Consider the following 25023-nt stretch of genomic DNA (forward strand, 5'->3'; position numbering starts at 1 on the left):
ACAGCGAACAAGGTCAGGCAGATCCTTGCCACTGTCAGTATGTGCAATACGGGCAGTTGGAATACATGCAAGAGGAATTAAGAGGTTTTACATCCTTCCCTGAGGGATGCAGTGTTGGCTACTGCTGGCCATAGAACCCTAGCCTAGATTGAGAATTCCTGGTTCTCAACTGATAGCCTACAAATAGGAACCAAGGGGTGAACATTTCATAGAGACTGAAAGGCCCACAGCCAATATGAAGTTGAAGTCCCTGTTTAACATTTAAAAGCTTCCCACAAGTTCTCTTCCTGCCTTTTTAAAAGGTTTTTGAAGTCTTCAACACATTTTTAATGTCAAAAACATGGTTTTAGATTGGTTGGGTTTCATGCCCTACTTGTTTCACTGTGACTTACATAACTGGATTCTCTATAAAATTATACCAGAGCTAACTAACCCAAAGACATTCATATTTCTAGGGGTTAAGAATTAGCTTTCACTTATATAATCTGGTTTTTGATCATCAGACTATCGACCTGAACTACTGTTTAGAGGAAAAACCCCAACCAAACAACACTATTTGGAACATTAAGGAGAAAAGTGCTTGTCTTGGAAGTATTGATGCCAGTTTCCCCTAAGTGCTTACAGCCTGGTGAACAGATAGAGTTCTGATAATGGACTCATTTATATGAAAATCACTGCCAGCTTGATCCTAACAGTCACCATGTGGAAGTTGGCCAGGATTAGAAATCATTGCTATTAACCTTCTAGGAGAGCCTTTACACCTTCGGAGACAGCTTTTGGCACAGAGCATTAACTTAATCTAGAGTTTTATGAGTCATGAGCAGAAATACCCTTCATGCTAAAACCACATTGGACGTATACTTGGGGATGGAAAAGTACCAGTAAGAGGAGGCTGTCTGGTTTTCAAGTCATCAAATCTTAAATGATGCTGGATCCCTTTAGCCCAGCTGGAATGTTCTGGCAGTAGCCAAAACATTAACAACATTAGATTTCTGCATCTCAAATCAGTGTTTGGGCATTGAATCTGGATAACCTCCTGCACACCCTGACCCAGAGCTGCCCTCTTCATCCCTACCTGCATGGGTGCTGCTGTGCTGCACACAAAGCAGGGGCTGAGCTCTGCTTGCACTGGCATAACTTTTTCATGCAAATGAAGCATGTAATACATTAATATTTCTGCATGCAGTAATTATGATTTGCATCCTCGAAAAGAAAATGCTGTACATGTAAAATTAGGCTTTTGATCCCGGAATAGAACTGAATTCTGTTTATTTTGTGGATATTTGCAGCTTGCTGAATAATTCTTCGAGTCTTTCCCTTTTGATCACTTGACACCATCAGCTTCTCCATTTTACAAACTTTTTAGAAATTATCTTTTTCCCTTTTTTTTTTTTTTTTTTGGAATTCTGAGCAGCAGAAATTCAGCAAGAAAATTCTGCTCCTGGCTTTGAAACCAAAGCTGAAACCAGAGCTGCTCTGTTTGGTGTCCAGTGAATGAGCTTTGATTTGATTTTTATCGTATTTCATTCAGACTTCATCATAAAACATCTCCCAGGGACACTTGCATGAGAAACACTTTGCACGTAAGAGCAGTGTTGCGTTTCCAAGGCTCCCATTTTTAAAGGTTATTGTAATGTTTTATCCTGCTCACTTATCTCCATCACAGACCGCTATGTGGCCGAACCCAGGACACAGACAACTGCAGATGTCAGGAAACAGAGCTAGATGTCTCTGTAGGTTTTACTAATGGATTTTCTTTTCCAGGACTACAAAAGGGTTTCAGTGTGCTGTTAACCCAGTGACCAGCACTCCTGTATCTGACTGGGGGCAGGTCCCTGGCAGCTCTATTTCCACTGCTCCTTGACTCCACTTTTGTCTCAACTGTTTTAGTGATGTGAAAGTCGGTGCAGAACTTTTAACAAATGCTCCTCAAAAAGCTGCTGCAGTTTCAATAGAGCACGTGATCTTTGTGGAGGTTTTGTGTTGTGATTTCTATACTGTTATTCCCAGTAGTCAGCTCCTTCTCTAGAACTGATTCATCTGTATTTCCCAGTGGCTTTCAGGAGCTGCATAATTCCAGGTCTGTATTCAGCTTGGGCAAACACAGTGTTTTCCCAATAACTTTCCTTCTACAAATTACAGTTTAAATCCAAACTCGGTACAAATTTCTCATGGCATAGCACTTCTTTTTAACCAGATTTTGATTACTATTTATCTCTTGATCTCAGAGAATGCTTTTGTAAATGCCAACAGCGTGGCAGGCTTGGGTTGATCCTGGTCCTATTACAGTCATTGGACTAAAATCCTGCTGGGACACATCCTCCGAGTAGATCACATCCCTGTGGATCTCCTTCTGCACGGTATAAAATGTATCCAGTAAATCCAATAACAACAGAAATAGGATTAAATACACAGTGCACAGATGGGTCCAAGAGAACCGAGCTGCTACTTCTCTTTGTGTTTTTGCTCATAAAGATTTACTTTCCTCGTAAAGGTAACCCATGTAAGTCTTTATAATATTTGCCTAGCTCAGCTAGGAAAATAAATCAGTAACTACAAGCTGATCTGTGCAACATCACTGGAGTACAAACAAACTAAAGTCCTCCTTAAAATGCAAGCGAGCAGGACCCTGGCCAAGTGGGAAGAGCAAGAAAACAGTTAACAGGGGTTTGCGAGCCATGCCAAGCGGCTTAGAGGTCCTTAGTGAACATTTCTGTTACAGCAGCTTGCCCCAGATCAGAAACAAAGAAATCGGGTTCAAGATTGAGCTGCTTAGGACAGCAGCATTAGGACAGCAAATTTCCTGGCAAGGTAACTGTTATGCTGTGCATCAGATGACTGCTCCGTGCTGCAGCGCTGAGCAGGGGTGGATCCTTAATCCAGTTTGAAAAGTACCAAACAAAAGCCTTTGGGAAGGTTTTATCAGCTATGAATACAGGAAAGGGTGAGCTTCCTACCCCATGGTTCTGCTCATATGCCATTTGGCATTTTATATAAGAGCACGAGAAGCCATCAAGCAGTAAGCTCTTAAAGCATGACTCACGACAGGGCTTTGCAGCAATTACCAATCTTTGCATAATCTTTGATAGTTGTCCCCTTGGAGCACTCCAAAGAGCAGGCTTTGCAGCAGGTAGCTTCAGAGCTGAGGTGACTGCTGAAGCATTAACCCCCAGTTGGATGAGTACGTTTCCAAGTGGCAGTGCTGGCATCACACACCTGTCAGCGGGTGCTTTTTCCTGCCTCTCTTTGTGCTGTGCCAGTACAGGGAGTTCTGAGCTTCATGGCAGCATGGACCATGACATGGCCTGGCTGCAAAAGACTTTGTCAAGTTCTGCAGCTGAACTACAGGTTTAATCCTTTTCATACTCATTTAGGAGTTCTGCCTGCAACGTGAGTGAATACCTTGCTTAGCTTTAGTGGAGACTGATCATTAATGAGAGCAGTGAGCATGCAACAGCTTGGGCTTCAGCATGGGCTGTCCAAGCCAGGCAGAGCTCACACTGAATTGCTTAGGGCAGCTGCCACCTGGACTATTGAATCTTCTCTGCTAATCATGAGATCCGGCTTGGGTACATCCATTCAGCTTAAAATCACATCTCACAGCTGCAGCATGGCCGTAGCTTTGCTATCAGCACACACCTTATTAGATAGAAGGAAATTCTTTGCTGTGAGGGTGCTGAGGAGCTGGCACAGGTTGCCCAGAGAAGCTGTGGCTGCTCCATATGCATTCACTTTGTTGTTTCGTTGGGGTTTTTTAACTGCAGGGAGATGCCAGCACACTCACAGCTTAGTAACAAACATTCTCTACCCTGCAAATCTTGCCCTACCAATGGGTTTTGGAATCTCAGGCCTTATGCATTATAAATTACCTGTCAGGAAGTACGATACATTGCTTGTCAGTTCAACTCAGATTATTTACTCATGCACGCTGGTGGGGAAGGGAACATAATCCCTAGGATCAGTTCAATAACTCAGCGAGTAGATGCCACATTGTTTACACTTGAACAAGATCCTAAAACCCACTTATGCATATTCTGTAGGGGATGGCTTGGATGCAACAGTGCTTTAGTGGCTGGTTGAATGCCTACAGAGTCGTGACGGCAATCCCCGGGGGTTGAAGCTTCCCCGTCAAAGCTGTGATAGATCATCTAAATTTAGCTCTCAGTTACCCAGTAAACCTACTACACTTCTGTAAAGCACCTTCTCTTCTTTCCCTTCGCCACAACTGCAGCCGTCCAAGCAGCGTAATGTATTAAATCAAATCTGCTCTGAGAAATACACAGTTCACTCATTCTCCTAATTACTGCTGCTCAAATTCAGCCTCAATCAGTGACCTCTCAATTTACTGAGATTAATTCTGCCTGCGTAGAGGTGTGACGAGCTAGGAAGGCACATGCAATAGCCCAGCGCTTCTGCTGCCGCTGCTGAACCTATTACACAATTAGATACCTGCTGTTGCTTTTCTATGAGGGAGCAAACAAACTAACCTTACTAGGTGCAAACATCCAACCTCTCCCAGTTTCTGGAAGGCTCAGTTTCTGGACAACCATGTTACCAAAAATCAGGGGGGTGACAGCAGTGCGATGTTACTATTTTTCCACTCTATAATACTTTATAATACTCAACATGACGCTGCAGGCATCTGTGAGCCACCCCCTCTAAAACCACAGCAGGGTCCGACCAACAACATGAGCAAGATGGATTATTATGACTATTTTACATGGGTAAACCTAGGTGCAGAGATCAGATGCCCAAGGCTAACAATCAGAGTAATGGAACTGGAAATAATCCCCATTGCCCGGTGATTCCAATCCAATCTGTATTCTTGCTACAAGACATCTCTCTGTGATCCTCCTCCTCCTACTGGAAAGCTGGAAAAGCCTATTGAATGAGTATCATTGCTTTTTATGTTGGATTCAGCAGTTGTTTCAGCCACATTTGAAAGGAATGAGTCAGGAATTTGTGTATGTGGGAAGTGGTTTCCTCTCACATTACTGCATGTATGGATAAAATATATTTCCTCTACTATGAAGTTGCTGAATGAGAGAAATAAAGCAGCGCAGCTGACTGGCACTTTAGGAGCTGTACTTCAACCTTGGTAATGAAAAGGCAGCAGCCTTGGGAGGCCAGTTGGGATGATGCATCTCTAGACAAGCCTGTGGAGTCACTTGCACTCGTATAAAGAATGACTAGAAAAGGCCGAAGTGGATAAAGATTACCAAACCTAAAACCTGACAAATTAGAGAGCAGGTTCTGGCCTGACTGCAGGAGAAAATCCAGCTTCAAGACGTGAGTTATAATGCAATAACGAAGATGCCTTCCTCTGTGCTTCAGACAGCTTTCGTAGCAACTGGTGTTCAGGAATTAGAGATAATGCTGATGGCTTGCGCTGCAATCCTTACGGCTGTGGCACACACAGTATGTGAGGCATTTCATGCCAAACTCACCAGCATCGCACAGCAAGACAGCAGCAGGACCAAGCAGAATGCAGCCCACCTGCCTTCCGATGCCTATTGTAGCCAGAGGACCAGGAAGGTTTTGTTTGCAAGGAGACAACCACAGAACTTGGGCTGAGGGTAGAACCTGCTCAAAGATGCCCTCAGATCCAGGGAGCTGGTATGGTCTGTCCTTCGAAGCTGATTTGTTGCTGGTGCCATAGGTTTCTGAAGTCTGGAGCCTGGTGAGGACAGAGTTGCTGCTCCCATCTGCTGGGGAAATGAAGAGAAAAAGAAGTTTAAGGGCAGGTCAGAAATAGGGTTAGGGGAAGAGAAACAGAAAGGCTTGCACAAAGCTTCCAAGAGGACTTTGAGCTTCTAAGGGAGTCACTGCAGCTAGCAGAAAGTTGGAGGAGGAAGGAGACATAGGTGAGAACTAGAATATTTCCCCAGTTCTTCCTTAGCACAGCAAGGAATTTAAGGTTCTTTTTGACTTGAGGCTTGGAATAGTTCCATATATTTAAAGACCATCACGTTTTGAAGTACTTCAATGAGTTATGCAGAAGACAGAGTTACCAGGTATGTGTTAAAGAAACCCTTTTATTGCTGTCAGTGAAGAACTTCTAAAAATGATGCTATACACATGCATATAGAACACACAGAGCACACATCCTGGAATACTCACATGCATCTCATTTGAAGGTTGTTTCCTTGCTGGGGCAGGCCAGGCTGTCTGGAGCCACAGCTCTGCTCCATGCTGCTTCTCTCCTCTCTGGCCTGGCCTTCGCTGTGGCTGCAATCAAAGGTCATTAGTAAATCATTCCATCAGACACCCAGGCAGGGCAGTGAATACAGAGGAGGCATTCGCCAAGAAAGGAAGTGTGCTTCCATGTACATTCCATGTATATTTTACCCATTTTCCAGTATTTCCTTTGCTTTCAACCTCAACACATCAAATGATGGGAAATTGCAAACGGACTGATTCCAGCTGAGCACAACTGGGGGTGAAATAGCTTTGCTTTGAAGCTGAAGCTGGAGTCCACTCAGAAGCTGGAGGGAGAGCCACAGAAATTTGCAGAGGAGTAACTGCAGTCCTGCCCTGGTGATTCAAAGCATTGTGATTCATGAAACCCATCTTCACAGGAGCTACATAATCCATGAGGAGGGCAGCCTGGGAACAGACCATCACTGCAGCTAAGACAGCAATCGCTCTATAAACAGCTTATTAAAAGAATGTCGTTGTCATCCAGATCAGCAGAAAAACAATATAGATCTTCTTGAATATATTTTAATATATAGTAAAAATAACTATTCCGGCATTTGCTTTTCAGGAAATAGAGCATCTTATCACACATTTCAAGAAGAGATGGGGAGGATCATCCCATCCCACATTGCCTCTACTGGGTGCTATGGCATCCTGGGAGCTCCTCTCATCCCCATTGCCAGCCTCTCAGTTTTGATTCCTCCTAAGCCTCTTACCTGGAACACATTTAGGAGTGCTGGAGTGACAGCTCTGTGTGCACCAAGGCAATTTTCTGGTGGTGAATCAAGGCTGAGTGGCATAATAGAGCTGGAAGATGATACAGAGACTGCCCCATAAGTTGTATGTGTGTGTGTGTGCCTGGCATGGGCAGGGACTGAGCCACAGGCAATCACAGCAGTGATACCTGAGGGCTGGTAGTCAGACACCTGAGGCTTGACATATGTGGGCACTTCCTAACACCACGTGCATGAAAACAGAGATGAGAGCTCTACAGGGATCCTTATGAAAATCAGTCATACGTGGACAACTTTGAAATAAGACATTAGCTGGGGATAAAATGAAAAGCTTCAATTAGCTTTTTTAATGATGAAATATATAAAAGCAAGCATTTCATTTCTTGCTTTACTCCCATGTGCCGCATGGCCGTCTACCTCTCCAACATCTTCCTTCATATTTGGCAACTAGTGATGCACTTCAGCATATCGACTGAAGGCTTGCTTAATATTCCCCCCATTCAGTTAACTAGTGGGTGCTGTTTGCATACTAGAATCATGGATAATAAAGACTGCCTTGATTAAACGCTCAGCTAACTACTGCTCACACAGAATGGGGCTGAACTGTTGTTTCAGTGGAACTCAAAAGCTTGGAGAATGCCTATTCCCTAATGTTTTTCTTTAGCATCAGGATTTGTAATAGAGGAAATTAAGACTCTTAAGGAGTTTCCCAGCAATGTGAGACTACCCATGGACATGTCAGACATACAGTATTCATATACTCTCAGGAGGATTTTGGCTAAGCTCTATCCCTCTCAATAAGCATGCTCTCTGCTTCTTCCTCAGGCAAGCTTTCATTTCCAAGTATTGCTTTAGAAATTGTAGTCACCCCAAGGGTAACCCACAAACTACATTGGGGCCCCACAAAACTATGGAGTTAATGCCCCTGTTCTGGATATATAACCCAGAAGAAAACAATTCCCTGCTTGACATATAGTGCTACATGTTTGGACTTGGGCAGGAACGGAGGCAGACATAGCAGATTCCCTGCTAACCATTAAAACCTGTGGGCAGCAGGAACAGCTATGCTCGATGCATGAAAACCTATTGCTGCTCACCACAGCTCAAGCAAGGCCAGTGGATAAACCGTATGCAATCACTCTCCTCTGTTATCAAGACAGACATTCCAGGATACATCCTTTCCTTCCATCCAGCTCATTAAAGATCAGTCTAAAAAGCAAACCTATGAAGTGGGAAAGAAACAGCCAGCACACTACTGGAATAAACATTTAATAGAGGAGTCTGTGTTCCATGTATCTGGTCAAATATGACTGATGGAAGCCTAGAAAAGCCCCCCTTTTCCCACTGGGCTATTCCAAGTAGCCTGTCTTTCAGAGAGCGGAATCCAGTAAATTCACTCAGTCTCTAAGCTGCAAGAGGATTTGAGTTGTCAGGAACAGGCCACAGAGCAGAGACCAAAGACAAAACCAAGCTTTTAAAATATTCTTCCTTAAAAGAAAAGCGAAAGAAGCAAAATAGTCGAACCGTGGTTTCACAAGGAAACACTTAACTCCAGAGCGTTGCTTCCAGCTGTGTTGAGAGCTCCATGGAGAAAATAGAACAAGATTCTCTTTCCCTTGCAGTAACAAGAAGAGTTCAACAGAGTTTCCAATATTGGACGATCAATTGGAAGAGCTTTCTACTGATTATGCTTAAAGACATTTAAAAGCAGAGTTTGCCCCTTGATCTTACGCCCACAACGGTGTTTAGCAACCTGAGTGGTTAAGACCTTAGGAACCGGTCACTGATTCGTACCACTCAAGTTCATGCTTGTTACAACTTGTCCAGAGTACCAGAACTAGCAAATTGGGCATCATCAGCTCAAAGGCAACTGGGTCCGTAAGTGTGTTACCAGTTCCTCTCTGAGGGACTTGGCTGTCACCCACAGCCAACGCAGTGCTTGCCTCTCCAAATCCTTCAGTGTCTGCAGAACCTGGGGTCACTGAGCTTTACTGGTCCACTAAATCTGGGGGAGGAGGAATAAGATCCCGTGGGTTCAGCCGCGCCACCAGGCAAACGTCATAGCTGTCGTGCATGAGGGCATTGACGGCCACCACATTCCACTGGTTCTCCCAGGGATCCAGCTCGAGGATCTCTTTGGTGATAACTTCATGACGAGCTGAAAAACAGAAGCAACAACGGCAGAAATCAGGACCCAAGTCAAGGTGGACCAAAGAGGTTTGCGCAGTTACGATGACTGCTCTGCAAGGTGGCAATGAAAAGGGAGTTTCTGTGGTAGGAGCAGCTACACCGTTCAAAGGACATGTGAGATGTAAACGTGAATGAAACAGTGCAGATGGAGATCTGCACAGTGCGTTCGGTCCTCATACTCCGGCTTCAGGTGCAGCTGCAGGGACAAAAGCATCAAGTGCTCCATCCTGGTACGAGTATGCAGGTGGCATTTCATTGTGCAACCAGTTGTCAAAAGCTCATATTCTAAAGGCAGAGTATTGCCTATTGTTAATGAGTATGCCTATGTGCAGCATGTTGTCTTTTGTTTTCCCCAAGTAAAACACAGCTCTCAGGCTGCTGGAAGCACTCCAATACTATGGCTTGTGTGCGAAGTCTGGACATCCTGTGATTTGGGAAGAAATAAAGACAGAAAGAAACCTCCAGGGCTTCAAATGCCCTTTAGCTGAAGTGCTGAGGAATTTGTCATGAACAGTCAGGTTAAAAGAACACCCTTAAATCACAGCCAAGCTCAAGACAAGCGTCATTTTACTGAGACTAACAAAAAAAGACTCACCATGCAGCAGAGCCATAGCTGTCAAGCAGCAGTGCTATATTAAACTCACACAAACACAAAATCTTTCTTTGCTAACAAAAGTCCTGAACTCTCCAACACTTGTTACTCAAAGCCAAGTTCTCTCCTAAAAATAAAAGGTGTCTAAGAGTGCTTTTCGTTTCTGCTCCCTTTTAATCTTGAAGCTGCTTTCTCACATCAAGTAAGCTTAGTCTAAGCTTTTCTTACTTTGAGCTAAGGACACACACATGCTTTGCTGTCAGCTTCCTTCTGATGAATTTCTGGACAGATTGTATTAAAAGACAGGTCTCTGAGACTTCCAAAGCCCTGACACATCACAGGTACCAGGATAAGAACCATCAGAGCAAGAAACATTGAATACTCAGCACTGATTTATGAATCCAGGGATATCACAAGAGTGGTGATAGGCTGAACTTCACCGGTTCCCATTCAACTATCCCTTCTAGAAAGCTTCTTTAAAAACCAAAACAACCACCAATCCTATCTTTCATATCTGTGGACTGTATCTCCTTTGGACACTGTCCTGTGGAACAAACGGCAAAGGACTGAAGAGGAGGAAAAGAATGAAATACAGAGCACCCAGCAGCATACACCGCTTCTGATGCTGGAACCACAGAGCACACACTCCTCCAGAGGACAGCCTGAGGGTTTAGTACCCCTAAGGTAGTGCTGTTGTGGTTTAGGTCCCATGATTTCAGGATTTACCTTGATCTAAACAGTCCTTGTCCCATTTCTTTCTGCTGTTCATAGAGTGTAAAACAACGGTCATGATGGCTTGCTTATAAAGGATAAGAATAATAGTAATAATAAAACATGGGAAGGCTGCACCCACCCAAGAGGGGAGACAGCACAATACTAATAGTGCAGTTCCATGTGAGGAGAGGAGGTCTGACTGAAGCTGCAGACAAATACCATGTGCCAGTGCCAGCAAAGAGCTGATTTCTGTTTGATCCTGCGAGCGAACAGGTTTCTCCAAAGAGGCAAACACAGAGGCACAAACAGACCTAAGCTGTGACATGGGAGGCTCCAGTCGTGTATTGGTTATCAGATCATCCCCTTTGCGCAATGAATTTTGACGCCTGGATTTTCTTTGGCATGGATGATGACAAAAACAAGACAATCAGAGGGGAAAAAAAAACATCCAGAGCTGGAACCGAGACCTTCTGTGGGTGACTGCAACACTTGACAAGGAAGAAATCATAATTAAAACATTAAAAGGCAGGTTCAACAACCCTTCCTTAAAGCCTTGCTGTGTTTTTTCCTGACCTTAGTGACTCCCAACCTTTCATGTCCCTTGTTTCCCCTTTCTGTGGGATGTTGAAACTGGGTTTGTTCCATGCTACAAATTCTGCTTCCGAGCACATGGAAACTAACCCTAGTTAGTGCCTAACCCTTGGGAGATAATGGGAGGATGTTGCTGGAATAAGAGAAGCAATCATTTCTCTCGTCTTATCTTGTTGAACATGAAAGGAGGCAGCACCCTTTGGATGAGAAAGTTCATGTGAGGAAAAGCACTGCTCAAAATAGGCATCCTCCAGGAAAAAAAACAGATCCCAATTACATCCCCCTTTCTTTTTTAAAGAGAAATGAGTCAAAGGACCTCAATCCTGAAGCCTTTTTCCTAGTCCCTTTCTTGGTTAGGACAATAGAACGGGTAATATTTTCAAAGGGAACACCATCTTTGATTCCAGGCTGTAACACTGGATTTGGGCTTTCACCCCAATAAACAGTTTTCAGGTGGAAGACACAAAGAATTCCATATTCTGGCTCATTGGTTCAATCTATTCAATCGCCTTTATTTTTTTTTTCTAAGGCAATATCTTAGCAGCCAGTTTTGTACAGGAGAATAACGTCACATCTACAACAAGAATTACACAGATTACCTGCTTAAAAAGCCAGCCCTCAGAACCCCGTCATGCATGGCATTATTCTGCATCACTTGCCAGACAGCCACCTCAGCTAAGGAAAGCATTTCCCTCCTTTCCAAAGGCTTTCATTTTCCCCTACAAATCAAGGCAGCATTTTTGTGCACCTCCTTGTTTGATCATGAGGATTTTTAAGGAGCCTTCACACTATGTTTTCCTGCAAGGGCATTAAACCACTTTATGTTAGAATAACTCAGGCAGTACAAACCTAACCCTAAGACAGAACGTTTTCAAGCAATACAACAGTGTTTCTAATAATCTGGTTTACTCTTCTTCAGGCAAGGATAAGGCTAGAGCAGTGTAGGGAACGTGAATTCCAGCCCAAGTTTATCCCCATGGGAAATTGTGGTATGTTAAAAGAAAGCCAGATCTCTTTTGGCAGAGTTATGCCTCTTCTATGTACAAGTGCAGACTGAAGGCTAACACCGAGCCTACAAACCATCTTTTCCCAGTGAAAGAACTGGAGTTATACCTGAAAGTGTTTAATTTATAAATGCTAAGATTGTATTTTATATACGCAAGTATATAGCGGGCTGAAGGCAAAATGAGCCTAATCTGTAAATTCTCTATTATATTCCAAAATATATTCTATCATATATATTCTCTCTAAACAAAACATTTTCCCACAGGTTTTTTTTTTTTGTATGAAATTCTTCCTTGAATGTGCAGAAAACCCGCAGCAAAATGCTGGATTTGCACTGAGTGACTGCCTGCACATACACACAACCCTGCTTTCCCTAAAGGGTTTATGATTCACTCCCCAAATATGGCCAGACTTCATTCCATGCTGCAAGTTTTCTCCTGCCATTTGAATCAGGATTGACCATAAATCAGTGTGAACCATTCTTGGAAAGACCCCACTACGACTGCAGGCAACAAATACTTGGTCTGCTTTTTTGGCTTTATATTTTAACTGCATTCCAGTTGTGGTTTGGAGGGTGGAGGAACAACTTCCCACGTGAACATTTATTATCACTTTTGGGCTTTTTTTGACTGTGCTTTCTCTCTTTTATTTGGAACCAAACATTCAGATACAATTATTAGATTCGGGGTTGGGAGGGTTAAAGGGGGGCAGATGCTAAAGAATTAAGCAACATACTTAACAGGTAGGAAATCTATAAGTCATCCATGACTATTAACCATGCAGCTATTAGGTTTGTAAGCCAATACAAATAAATCCACTCTGCTATAGCTTGTTTAGTGTCCAGAGCACTGAACTCAAATACAGGCATGCTGAATTGTAGTTCACTGGAGTTAAATCTGGCTCTATCTTCTTCCACCATCAATCAGCTTATAAAAGACACGAAACCTGAGGTGGTTGAACTGCTAGCTGCCTGTTCTGCTTTTCCCATGGAAAAAAAAGGACCGGGACATCACAAGGTGTTTTCCAGCTCCTCAGCAGTCCCCACACTGTATATTCAGATGCTTCTTGCACTGGCTTCCCCAGTTCTTGTCCCCCAAAGGCCACCCAAGAGCTGCCTTGAAGCAGTTCAGCCGCTGTTGCTGGTTTGTACTGGGTTTTGCACACCATTATCTGTACCAGAGAATGATTTTAAGCATATGGGACTGGCCTCTGCTACTTATCTGTCTTGCCACTAATAGCTGCTTTCATAATTACATGATATGGAGTTAGGTGACTTGGGAATTCACATTTGTGCTGCGATGAGCTAAAAGCGCATTTAGATCATTACCACCAGATGTCCTGCCTCCTCATTTGCAGTAGGAAAAAGCATAAGTTCATCAAGTCCATGGCCTTCGGTCCCATTTGTGTGTGTGAGCTGCCCCCTCGCTCCACCAGCCCTGCTAGCATCACACAGCGAGTACATCCATCATCTGTGCCTGTAGGCAGGAGCAGGCAGAGAATACACAGGAGAGGGAACCTGCCCTGGCTGTTTAACATGCTGGCCAGCCTTCACGATGCTAAGTGTCAAGGCAGTGTATCCCAGGCACAGTGAAAGCTGGGAGGCAGGTTGAGGCTTGGATTTACAACTGCGGTAGCTTACTGTTTTCAGAGCACCTGCATGGAGTAAGGTAAGAGATTGACTCTCATAGCCAGGACCTCTGTCCTCGTGTTCTGCTGTGTCATTGCTCAGGACCATGGTTTCATGATCCACCCATTCACTCACAAATCGATATATATTAAAATTAATATATTAATTATATATTAATTGTTAATTATATTTATATAGTTAATATATTAATTATATATATAAAAGAATGGGAGGTCTACAGGAAGGAACCTCTAATTCAGTTACTTCAGCTGTTTTTCTTGGGACTGATTTTGCCTGTTGTTCATAGGGATGACCCCATTCAGACATAATCTGACAAGCACTGACCCTGTTTGTGCTGCAGGTGACGGCAGGATCACAGATCACCGCAGCAGGATCAGTCTCTTGGAGTCAACGCACCGTTCATGCAAGTAAGAACTGAGAAGATCAGAGTAAGAATGACCCATCTCAGACCATCCTGAGATACTGCTTCTAAATGCCTTGCAATGGGTTAATACATGATTAATAAAGGATTTAAAGCATGTTTGGACTATGTGCATGACTTGCAGTTCTGATGTCATACATGGCTACAAGCCATGTTTCTAAACAACCTGCTGACCTCTTCAGCAATTAATTAGCATGTATAGAAATATCAATTAATCACTCATTAACCCTTTATAAACCACAAGCCTTCATAAGCAGCAGGACTGAATTGCTAACCCAGTGCTGTCACACAGCACATTGAACATGGATCTGAAGCAAGCAGATGCTTGCTGAAGCAGATGCTTGCTTCAGACCCCATCAATTCCCTGACCTGCACTGGACTTACTGCCATCAGCAAGGCTCTGGCTAATGAGCAGGGTAAATGGGCTGCCCTTCCCAGGAAGGTCTCTCCTGCTCTCTCCCACTGGAGGAGAATTAGGCAAAAGGTCAGGTAGCATTCTGTGGGCTGGAGAGATGCGGCAGAGCTAAACACAGGGCCTCTGAACCCTTCCTTTCATGGGGGTATTTATCCAAATGGTAACAATTGTGGGCAGGAGAACTTCAATTATTCATTGCTGCCCGGTAAATGTTAACAGAGGCAAACAAACAGTGCTGCAGATAGGCAGCCCGGGGTTTGCTCCTCTGCTTTATTTAGCTGGGAACATGGGAAGGTGCTGGAGAAACAGGTTTTGCTCCAATCCTTCAACCCCCAAACTTCACAAGTGCAGTATTTACTGTGCCAGACTCCTTAATATGTCTAAATTTAATTTGATTCCAGTAATGTTCCATAACCACTATAATAAAAAACAAGCATTAGAATGATTCGCCATCTAAATCACATAATGGAGGAGACTAGAGGGAGCAGCCTTTCTGGGAGATTAGTCAAAATAAATAACTATTAAGCTAGTCCACTGTCAGGAGGGGATGGCGTGGAGATACAAACTCATTAGCTCAGCTGGAATACAGTAATTACTACACAGTTCTGCACTGCCCCAAGCAGTGCCGCTCTATTACAATGTATGGATTGCAGTTTATGGAAATGAGGATGTTTATGCAAATGAGAAGGAAGAGAAAACGAATATAGGGTAAATAAATATCTCATTTGTAGATGTAGAACGGCATAGCTTGTAGGACCCAGTGTCACTATCCCCTGTCTTGGCTATCAGTCGCAAACACAAAATGGAGATGCCAAGTTCAATGATATTTCTTCCTTTTCCCCTTCCTCTGACTGTAACACCCCTTAAATAAAAAGTTAAGCTCTGCTTGGTGTTATAAAGCACTAAATAACAGAAATGGTGTTGAGCAGCCCTGGTCCCACACATGATGCTAAACACAGCACCGAGTTTCTCAACACATACAGTAGGGAAGCAGTACATTTATCTTCCCTGCTATAAACCACATTTGGAGGGGTATGGCAAAATTTCCAGTGCAGAGAAAGACAGCTCTACATCAAGTGCCATTAGCTGACAAAATCATTAGACTTTAAGCAATGTGTTGCCTACTGCATACCTGCTAAGCATTTCCTATTTTGCATTGAGGTGGGAGCAAAGACCAGTCCCCTCCTGGCTCCATCCTCCTGTCAGGCAGTTGTAGGGAGCAATAAGGTCCCCCTGAGCCTTCTCTTCTCGAGACTGAACCACCCAGGTCCCTCAGCCATTCCCTATCACACTTGTGCTCCAGGCCCTGCACCAGCTCCATTGCCCTTCACTGGCCCCACTCCAGCACCTCAATGTCTCTCTTGTAGTGAGGGGCCCACAGCTGAACACAGGATTTGAGGAGCAGCCTCAGCAGTGCCCAGCACAGGGGGACAATCACTGCCCTGGTCCTTCTGGTCACAGCAGCACTGATACAGGCCAGGATGCATCACATCAAAAAACCCAATCAACTCTGTATTTGGATTTATTAATTCAAATCTGTGAAACAGGCAGCTGGACCAACAACTACGATCAGAAACTAAACAAAGGTACAACCCGCAGCCCCCCGAAACAGGCTACAAGATCCACTTTAGTGCAGTAACAACACAAAATCAACCAACACGTGCCTCCTCAAGCTGACAGCAGATGACACAGTCCCAGCAGTCAGGCACACAGCCTTGCCTGCATTATTTTCACCAGGAAAAAAGGTATTTATAACACTCAGAAGCAGTCAAAAAGAAAGGGAACCTGAGCTGGCAGGCGTTTTCCAAGCACGTGTGATGCTGCATACCTGAAGAGCTGCTCCCCCCTCCTTCAGGGAGGAACACTAATGAGGATGCTTCTGCACTGCACTGGGCAGTGTTAATTAATAGCTGTCAGCCTGTGCAAGGGGCAGGGTTAGTCTTATGGAAAGGCAAAGGAAATAGGCCATGTCAGTGGGAACATTGTACAGTCAGGCTGCACTGGCTGGTTTAAAACCCATAGTTACAGCAGGAAACAGCGCTGTATTCTAACAGTAAAGAGCTGGAGCTGATTGTCAGGGAGAAGCAGATTAATGGTTCCTATTTGCCATAATGGTTTCATGGAAAAGGAGCCAATTCATAAACTACAGGCAAACAGATGAACTTCTGCAGATTTTGCTGGGGAAACAAATTCAAAACAAACAGAAGTTATTTTTTTGGGTACTTATCGTGATCATAAGAACATTTGTCAGCTAGTGATACAACACAGAGGTCTCAGAGTGGGTTCTCCCATCTAACCATAGACACCAAGCTCCTTACGTGTTTGCCTTCAGTAAGTCAGGTTAGAATCCCGCATTTCCTGATCAAAACACAGAGCATTAAGAGACAAGAGAGGTCCTCAGGGCTCCGAATTGCCTTCAGGTCTTTCAGAGCAGGTACAAAGCACCAAGGACCTGAATCTCCTTCTGGCAGTGTCTCTGCTTCTCCATGTGCTGCAGGGAGCCTGGGGTCACTATGGTCTTAGTGTAGGCAGCCCAGATAAGTGTCTAAATTTCAGCTGAGCTAATCCCCTTTCCTCTTTCATGGCCAGGCTTTGAGCAAGCTCCTAAACTTGAGGAATCCTCAGCAGGGGCAGTCTTACAGGCTGTGTTTACCAACAGAGCTCAACACTGGGCAGCATTCCTTGTAGATCAGAAGAAGCTTGGACACACTTTGGAGCCCAGGCATCCTTTAGAGAGGCTGTGCTCTGCATTACTGCCCTCAGCTGACTTCCCCATGGAGACTTTAAGTAGCTGCAGCTTCTCTTCCTCTGCTGCTGAGGATGCTGTTGGGGCTGTACCACTTGTCCTCCTTTAAGCAGACAAGGATTTGTGAGAGGCAATATATATGGGGTGGGAATCCTGCCATCACAGGCTTTCAAGTGTCACATAGGACTCGGTATGTAGCCAAGCAGTACTCATCTATTCATCCAAATTGAAGGCCCTTTGAGCAGTTGACAGCTGCTTTTCAGCTTTATGTTTGTGCGCAGCATCTCTGGTCTCTAATAAACCATTCAGGCCAATACTTGTGCAGAAATGCATAGAGAGCATGGCACATATAAGTAAAATTAAGGTGCAACAATGTCCTTAGGAGGTCAGCATTCATGCTGCTGGATCAAGGGTGGGTTTAAACAAGCGCAAAGGCAAGTTGAGACTCTGATCCATAGCACACATGGAGCTGGTGCCAGGCCCTTATATCCATTGGCTAAGACTGCCCACTGCAGCAGTGATTTTGGCTTATTGTCTTCTTTTGAGAAGCACTCATTCTTCAACTCTTCCAGCAGCCCTTCAGCAGGCAGAAACCCCAGAGGCTACAGCTGGGCCTCGGGCTTGTTCCAAAACCTCCTCTTGGTTGAAACTAAATTACAATGCTTTGTAAAACTGGAATATCCTCTTGTCTGCGTCCCACACAAAACCCAAAGGGACATGCCAAGAAACCCAAAAGACTAAAACCAAACAAGCACATTCCAAAATAACCCTATCTGCTATGAAGCAGCAGCACATGCTGTTCCAGGAATATCCTGAAGCTGCTGAGCAGCTGTAATTGTGGAAGAGCAGAGTCAAGCCATTCTTTCCAAGTTCCCTTATGGCAGAAATCATGGAACAGTTTGGGTTTGGAAGGGACGTTAAACCTCATCCAGTCCCAACCCCTTCCATGGGCAGGGGCAGCTTCCACTAGAGCAGGATGCTCCAAGCCCCATCCAACCTGGCCTTGATGATAATAAATACGCTCTCTCTGTCCACCCTTCACCCCCAAAGAACAGATCAGCTTTGGAGAGCTCTTTCAGGATGCAGAGGGCACAGGACCAGGGATAGACACAGCCAGAGAACCTCTTTAGGTCCAGCATGTGGACTCCAGCCATCTTTTTCTTGATGATGGTAGCTAGAAATGTATTGGCATAAAGATTTAGAAAGCCTTTTTGCTTTAATAACTTGAAAGCCACATTAAGAAGTCTGTCATTAAGGCACAGCTTCCTCTCAACTCCTCAAGCATGCGAATACATCTGAATCATTACAGTTGACAGTGAGAATCTTATTTTGGCTCCCCTGTTAATGGATCATAACAATGTGTAACCACACAATTACATACCATTTCTTCACTGGTATACAAAATGCACATGTAGGGGGTCAGAATTCGGGTTGCACAGGTAACCACAAAACTGGCATTTTCCAACTTTGAGTTCTTGTTTTCCAATCTAAATAACACTTTTAGGGCAGTGGATTTCTATACATAATTATACAGAGCGCACTAGTACCATCGTGAATGGGGACCCCATTGAGCTAGCATTATATAAACGTACAGGAGATATGTTAGACAGGAGATGGCTGTCTTGAAATACAGAGGGGCACTTTCAACCTCTCCCAGCACTACCACTCTTCAGTCGTGACTCAGTGACAGCACGTGGTGGGATTTTGCAGCGTGTGTTTTTATTGCTCTGAAGGTTCTTTGTGCAGAAAACCTCATGCTGATCTGTTAGTCATCCTGACTGAAATTGCTTCATTTGCCAGTGCAAATGATCATAGAGTTCTTTAGGTTGGAAAAGATGTTCAAGGTCATCAAGGCCAACCGTTCACCCAGCACTGACAGCTCCACCACTAAACCATGTCCCTAAGCACCACCTATACAGCTTTCAAATCCCTCCAGGGATGGTGACTACACCACTGCCCTGGGCAGCCTGTTGAGATCTGTACCCACTAACCTGAGCATTTCTTGTAGCACTGCTGAGAAAGAGACAAATACGATGACAGAGCTTTTGCTATGGAAACACAGCGATGTGTCATAGCCATAATAGCCCTGAGGTCACAGAACTTCCATCAGAAGAACATGCTTGTTAGAGAGCTGCCATATGAATGCTTCCAGGAAGCGGCTTCCTCAAAGAGTAGCACATGAAGAGAGAGGGAAGGCGAGTTGTGAACTAGATGAAAATCATCAGTTTAAAGTAACAGCAGCTTTAGGGTTTGTTGTACAAGTCAGCCTGCACAACTGGGGTCGGTGTAGCGCGAAGAACACATCACCCAGTGATGCCATGTGGACAACAATGAACCTGACATGACATTTATTAGCGGTGGATAATGCATCTGTATTGCTGCATTCTTCTAGAAAGGAAATTGGGGTGACACCAGAGGAGCTTAAGTGTGCCTGTTTTGAGACTCTTTGCATTTATGATGAAAGAAATACTGGTTAGCAGTACTGGAGATTCACATAGAGCTAAGAACAGCCAGAAGGAAGAAGACTTACAAGAAGAAAGGTGGCCATGGGGGTAGGATTACTTACAACTCACCAGATCTGGAATTTTTGTCTCTTTGTATCTCAGTTCCCTACCTGAAGTACTCATTAAATACACAAGTTTAGCTCCCTACCTGAAGTACTCATTAAATACACAAGTTTAGTTCCCTACCTGAAGTACTCATTGAATACACAAGCTTTTTCAACACAGATCTAGAAAAGCATGTAAGTAAACAGGCAAAGCCAGATAGCTTGTTTAAGGACAGATGGATAGCACCTTAATCTTCAACAAATATACCAAAGTTGTTTAATGTCTATAACACACTAAGCTCCTGATCTCAGTAGCTCTGGATGTAAATCCAGCAGAATTCTAATGAGGCTGTAGAGGTTTAGTGCAGACCAGAAACATCCTTAATTTTTCATGTTCTGTTAAGGAAAAAGGCAAAGGGCAAACAGAACACAATTCATATTGACACTGGGAGCTGGGAGTCCAAAGGGCTGAATCAGCTCTGGCGTTCCAGTGCATGCCAGTGCCACCTGACAGGGTTGATCGGTCATCAGGTCAGTGTGTGTGCAGTGACACCGATTCCAGCTACACAGAGAACATCAGACTCATCTTAGTACCTGCTCCATGAAATCCTCCACAGAGGTAGAGCTTCCCTTCCACGGCGCCAGCACTGGTGGAGTTTGTCCGTAAGGAGAGGAGGGGATACGGCATTGGAGGTCCATCCCTCCAGAAGTCTCCATCAGGGTTATAAATCTCCACTGCATCAAGGCATTTCCGCGTCTGTCCTCTGTCACGACCGAGGCATCCGATTCCTCCTGCAAAAGACACACAGGTCAAATACAGTGGTCCCAGGCTCTGCTGAAAGAGACATTGCTGGCAGCATCACTTCTGTGTGCATGTCCTCATCTCCCTCCCTTCCTTTTCCCTTTTGCAGCTCCAGAAGCTTGTGAGAAAGTAAACTCAAAGCAGAAGGTGCTGCACGTTATCTACAGGCATCGAAGCAAGATCCTCGCTGAAGCCTTGTACCAAAGGAAGGGCAAGCAACATGTCTTCAAAATGCAAAGGTATTTTGTCTTGTTCTCTACCTATATAGGAGAAACTGCATGACCACTTGTTCTGGGTGCTGGACAAATTGCTTTAGCATTTACTTGCAATGGATCAAAACATATTTTCTAAGTACTGGTAGTGGATTTCACCCAACAACCACCTGTGTTTGTTCCTTACTTGCCTTCAATAAGAGAAAATGATTACCCCCATTTCTGAAGGTAAATCGGCTTCCAGAAACAAACCCATCCAATGTGCAGGAACAACAGCTGAGTTACTTGTGAGGAGCCCTGCTGCTGAAGGGTGAACCAGAATGCTCAAAGTCTGTGGGCAGGATTAAAACAGATCCCAGGTTTCATTTGCTGGGACACCCTGCAACAGGCTGCAGGCACACCTGAGATCTCAGTGAACACTGGAAGCACCTCACACTGGAATCAGTGTGAACACTGCCTTTCCAAATCCTTTCCTGTGATCAAATCCAGCTTTGGAATTCACAGCCCCTGCTTCTCAAGAATTAACAAGAATGGACACAATACCCTGTAATGAGCACTGCTGGCTTGCTGAAGCAGTTCTGTTGTGCATGTGTGTGTGACCACTTTTAGATCTAAAATGACTGCAACACACAAGCAGTTTCCACATGGAGCTTTGCTTCCCAGATACGCGTGTAGGAGCTCTCACTTGTGCAAATCTAAAATGCATTATATGGCATGTAATTATGCCTTTCCATATACAAATGGAAGAGCTGCAAGTGTAACCTCTGTAAGGCCGGTGCAGCTGCTTTAAAATCTATTGCCCTTCGTGCTGTGAGGCTGATCTGCAAGATAAATGAGCCCCTGGTGCTACAGGCTTTACTTGCATGGGGATTTCCATCTACCTTCTAATATGGGCTGTATTTCTTCAACCTTATCTGCATTCTCCAGAGGTATTTGCAAGAGGCAACTGCATGTAAATGTGGACCACAATGCTCCAGATTTGCCATCACTGTATTCCTGATCTGTGTTTTAGAGTTGGGTAAAAATAAAAGCAGTTATACCTGCATCAGAGCATAAAAAACCAGAAGCAAATTCTCTGTCCATTATCACCAGCAGGAAGCTTTCCTCCCACTGAAGTTAACAGCATTTGGTTCAGTTCAATATTTGAACCTCAAAACCTTCACTGGGTTTGGTTTCCAGCTCCTTTTCCATGCACAGCAATTCTTTACTTGCCCTAATACCTACCAGCAAGGTCCTAGCAGTTTGCATTAGGTTCTCCTGTGGGTACTTAAACAAGTTCTCATTACTAGCTCAACACCCCCAGCTAAGCAGCATTTGCTCTTATGGGCTCCTCCTTCGAGGTTGGATTCTCCTCAGAGAACTGAGGAGAGCAATAGTTGTGCTCAGGGAATTATGTTAATCATTTCCATGGCCAAAAGGGAGCTGTGTGCATCCCCATGCTGAGCCTTTCTTGCAGCAAACTCTCACTAAACTATTCCTTACGACTGTTTAGAAACAAGAATAACATTCAGATCTAGACCTATTAGTTACTGTATTGCACTCAGACTTTTACCCATTACTGTTTATGCCAGGAGCGCTATCCTCTTCTAGGCAGCGTTCTCCACCACTCCTTAATGGGTTGTAAGAGAGATGCCCCTTTCAGGACAGGAGACTGCCCTTGAATTCCCCTAAATTAACCAAGACATTTTAAAGGGCTAAACAGAGTTTCTGACTGAGAAGGCAATTTATTGCTTATCACAACCTTTCTGATTCCACAACATCCTCTGGTAAAATCACAGCAAGGCAGTTTGCTGCCAGGGTGTGGGCACTCTACCCAGTGCAGTGTAATGTAGAAAATGATACTCAGGCAGTTTTAACTGGGAACCAATAATACCAAAGCTCCCAACAGATGAGTTTGATCTGTTCAAAAGACAGCTCTGTGGTGCCCAAGACAGGCTGTTGCTGGTTATCAAGCCAGCCTATTTTACATTAGCCCAGGTGTTGCTGTACACCACGAGGAGCATGCAGTCACCCCTAAGAAAACTCTTCATATGAAGAATAAGAAAGCATCTTGTGCAGTCAGAGGACGAAACGGTACCAGTTAGGGAATGCATGTCAAACAGAAACAGCTTTGCTCATTGCCTCACTATTTCAAGTGGACAAAATGCCCCAGAACTCTTATAAAGCCATAATCACTGTTTATTTCTTGGTGTATTTTTATTGCCTGGTTCTAAATTGAGCAACTACGGAGGATGGTAACCTCAGAAAGAACAGAAATAATCAGGTACAATGCAGCACAGGTAGTGACTTCCTCCAATACGTTCCCAATTGCCAGTTCATGGCGATACTCAGCTGCCAATACAGGGATCTCACCCCAACACTTTTAATGTATGAAAAGAAGCAAATTGAGAAGTAATTTTTTCATGACCTATTGGAGCATCTTCTGCCAAGTTCAAGAGCTGCCACGTTTCAAAGTGTTTGTGGAACAGCCACTGGATAGTTTAAGAAGCTTAAATGTAACCTCCTTTAATGCTGCCATTATCACAGGCAAACCTGAAGCTCCAAGATATCTCCCTTTCATTTACACCCTCCACAGTTGTTTCAGATGAATCCAATTTCGTGTGCAATTTACAACAGGGGCAAAGCCAGGTTCTCAGCCAATAGGAAGTCAGAAGGAAAATCAGAGGGGAGAAAAGTTTCATTTTCAAGCTTGGAAAAACACTACTCTGAAAACTAAGAAATTAAGAATTCTGATCTCCTCTCCAACGCAATGCTAACCCTGAAATATTGCTAACAAAGGAATCTGAGGATATTAGATTCTGCTTCCCTGTGCTCCCAGCTGCAGTAGTTGAGAAATACTGCTGTGAGACAACACTTTTATTCCCCTGCGGAGGCTGATGTCTCAGGCCTCTTCCCCAAGAACTGAATACACAAATCAGGAAGAAACACAAAAATCTCAGCTCTAAATCAACTCACATCTGCAGCAGAGTGGAGGCACCTCACCTTAACACCGCCATCCATCACGCACAGCGTGAATACCACGTGAGGCTTCAAGTTGGCAGATAGAAAGAAACTTGCTGTGTCAGACAATTCTGGCTGCTTTGTGCTGCATCCCTCAGGACTCCAGATCATCCTGTCCCATTGGCTGCTTCATTCAGGTTTCCAAAAGCATTAGGAGGGCAAGGGGAGACGTTTTACAGTACAGACTATGAGGATTGCCTTTATTTCATGCTCTCTGGCTACACCACTGAACAAGTGAGTTCATGCTCTGCTCCTAAAGGAGCCCCTACATAAAAAGGGGGTAACCTTTAAGATGCTAAGGGAGACTGCAGTGTAGAGCTCTGCCCTCTTGGCTGACTTTAGGTCATCTGGGGGAGACTCTTGTGCCAAGCAACCCTCCAGAGCTATGGATGGGATCATTAAAGCACAAGTGCTGTGTCACGGCCTCCCAGAAGTCGTGACAGGTACCCAAAGGGCAGCAATTGCTATTCCCATGTCCATTCTGTGATGGAATCTGGGAAGGGTCCCTCATTAAGCCACATTCTCCTACCTCATCACAACCAGAGCAGGTGAATTCAGCATCACCTGGTTTAGCTCTCTGCAAAAAGCCCAATTACACGTCCTCAGTGCAGGGGGAAGACGGGTTTCTCACTGGGAGTTTTGAACATCCCTGTCATTTGCACATTGCTCACACCAGATGATTTAACCCCCAAACTCAACATTGCTCCCTCCCCTTACCGATGCACCCTTTCAGCACGTTAGGCTTTTCACACAATGCACTTTCCCTAGGAGATGTTTCAGATGCCACTGAAGGACTTATAAAAGCCAGCGAAGCCACCTTTGTGTTCCCAAAGCCATTAATGCTTGAGAGCTTTTCATATCACGCCTGGGTGACTCTGCAATCAAACATACTTTCAAGGGCACTCTGCAAGCAGCGGTTCTAATGGACTTTAAATTTAACACGGAGCTCCATTAGCAAAATAAATATATAAATAAAATACATGATCTTTACTAAGAAAGCAGGATAGAGGAGCCTTTGAAGCAAGAAGGCAGAGCAGGGTAGGTGATGCGATTAGCGCAACTCCAGAATCCCAATGAGGAAGGGCTCTGTGCCCTGCTGTACCCGCACACTGCTCATAGCTGGCTGAAGGCAAAGCAGATCACTTTGGAGAGGTCAGCTGCCTATCCCTCACCCCACGCTCATCGGAGAGGACTGAATGCAATGTGA

At 44.3% G+C, this 25023-nt stretch overlaps 2 protein-coding genes across 3 annotated transcripts in view; one reads left to right on the forward strand and one right to left on the reverse strand.

Moving 5' to 3' along the window:
• Positions 1-8801: 8801 nt before the first annotated feature.
• The window catches only part of KBTBD12 (kelch repeat and BTB domain containing 12), a 32555-nt gene continuing 16333 nt past the window's right edge, over positions 8802-25023 (reverse strand). Inside the window, exons 4-5 of one of the 2 annotated variants that reach the window (XM_061456055.1) lie at positions 20397-20594; positions 8802-9090 (exon numbers count right to left, since the gene is read on the reverse strand). In XM_061456055.1, coding sequence (XP_061312039.1) covers positions 8921-9090; positions 20397-20594 — 368 coding nt within the window. In that variant the 3' untranslated portion in view covers positions 8802-8920. The remainder of the gene's footprint in view (positions 9091-20396; positions 20595-25023) is intronic. The other variant, XM_061456056.1, reaches the window with a different exon arrangement.
• MGLL (monoglyceride lipase) overlaps positions 20810-25023 on the forward strand; it is an 83711-nt gene continuing 79497 nt past the window's right edge. Inside the window, exon 1 of the mRNA XM_061456059.1 lies at positions 20810-20843. Coding sequence (XP_061312043.1) covers positions 20825-20843 — 19 coding nt within the window. The 5' untranslated portion in view covers positions 20810-20824. The remainder of the gene's footprint in view (positions 20844-25023) is intronic.

Source organism: Pezoporus flaviventris, unplaced genomic scaffold, assembly GCF_033815535.1.
Source record: "Pezoporus flaviventris isolate CSIRO_AGI_PZ_B2104156 unplaced genomic scaffold, CSIRO_AGI_Pfla_v1 ptg000021l, whole genome shotgun sequence".
Taxonomy (NCBI): Eukaryota; Metazoa; Chordata; class Aves; order Psittaciformes; family Psittacidae; genus Pezoporus; species Pezoporus flaviventris.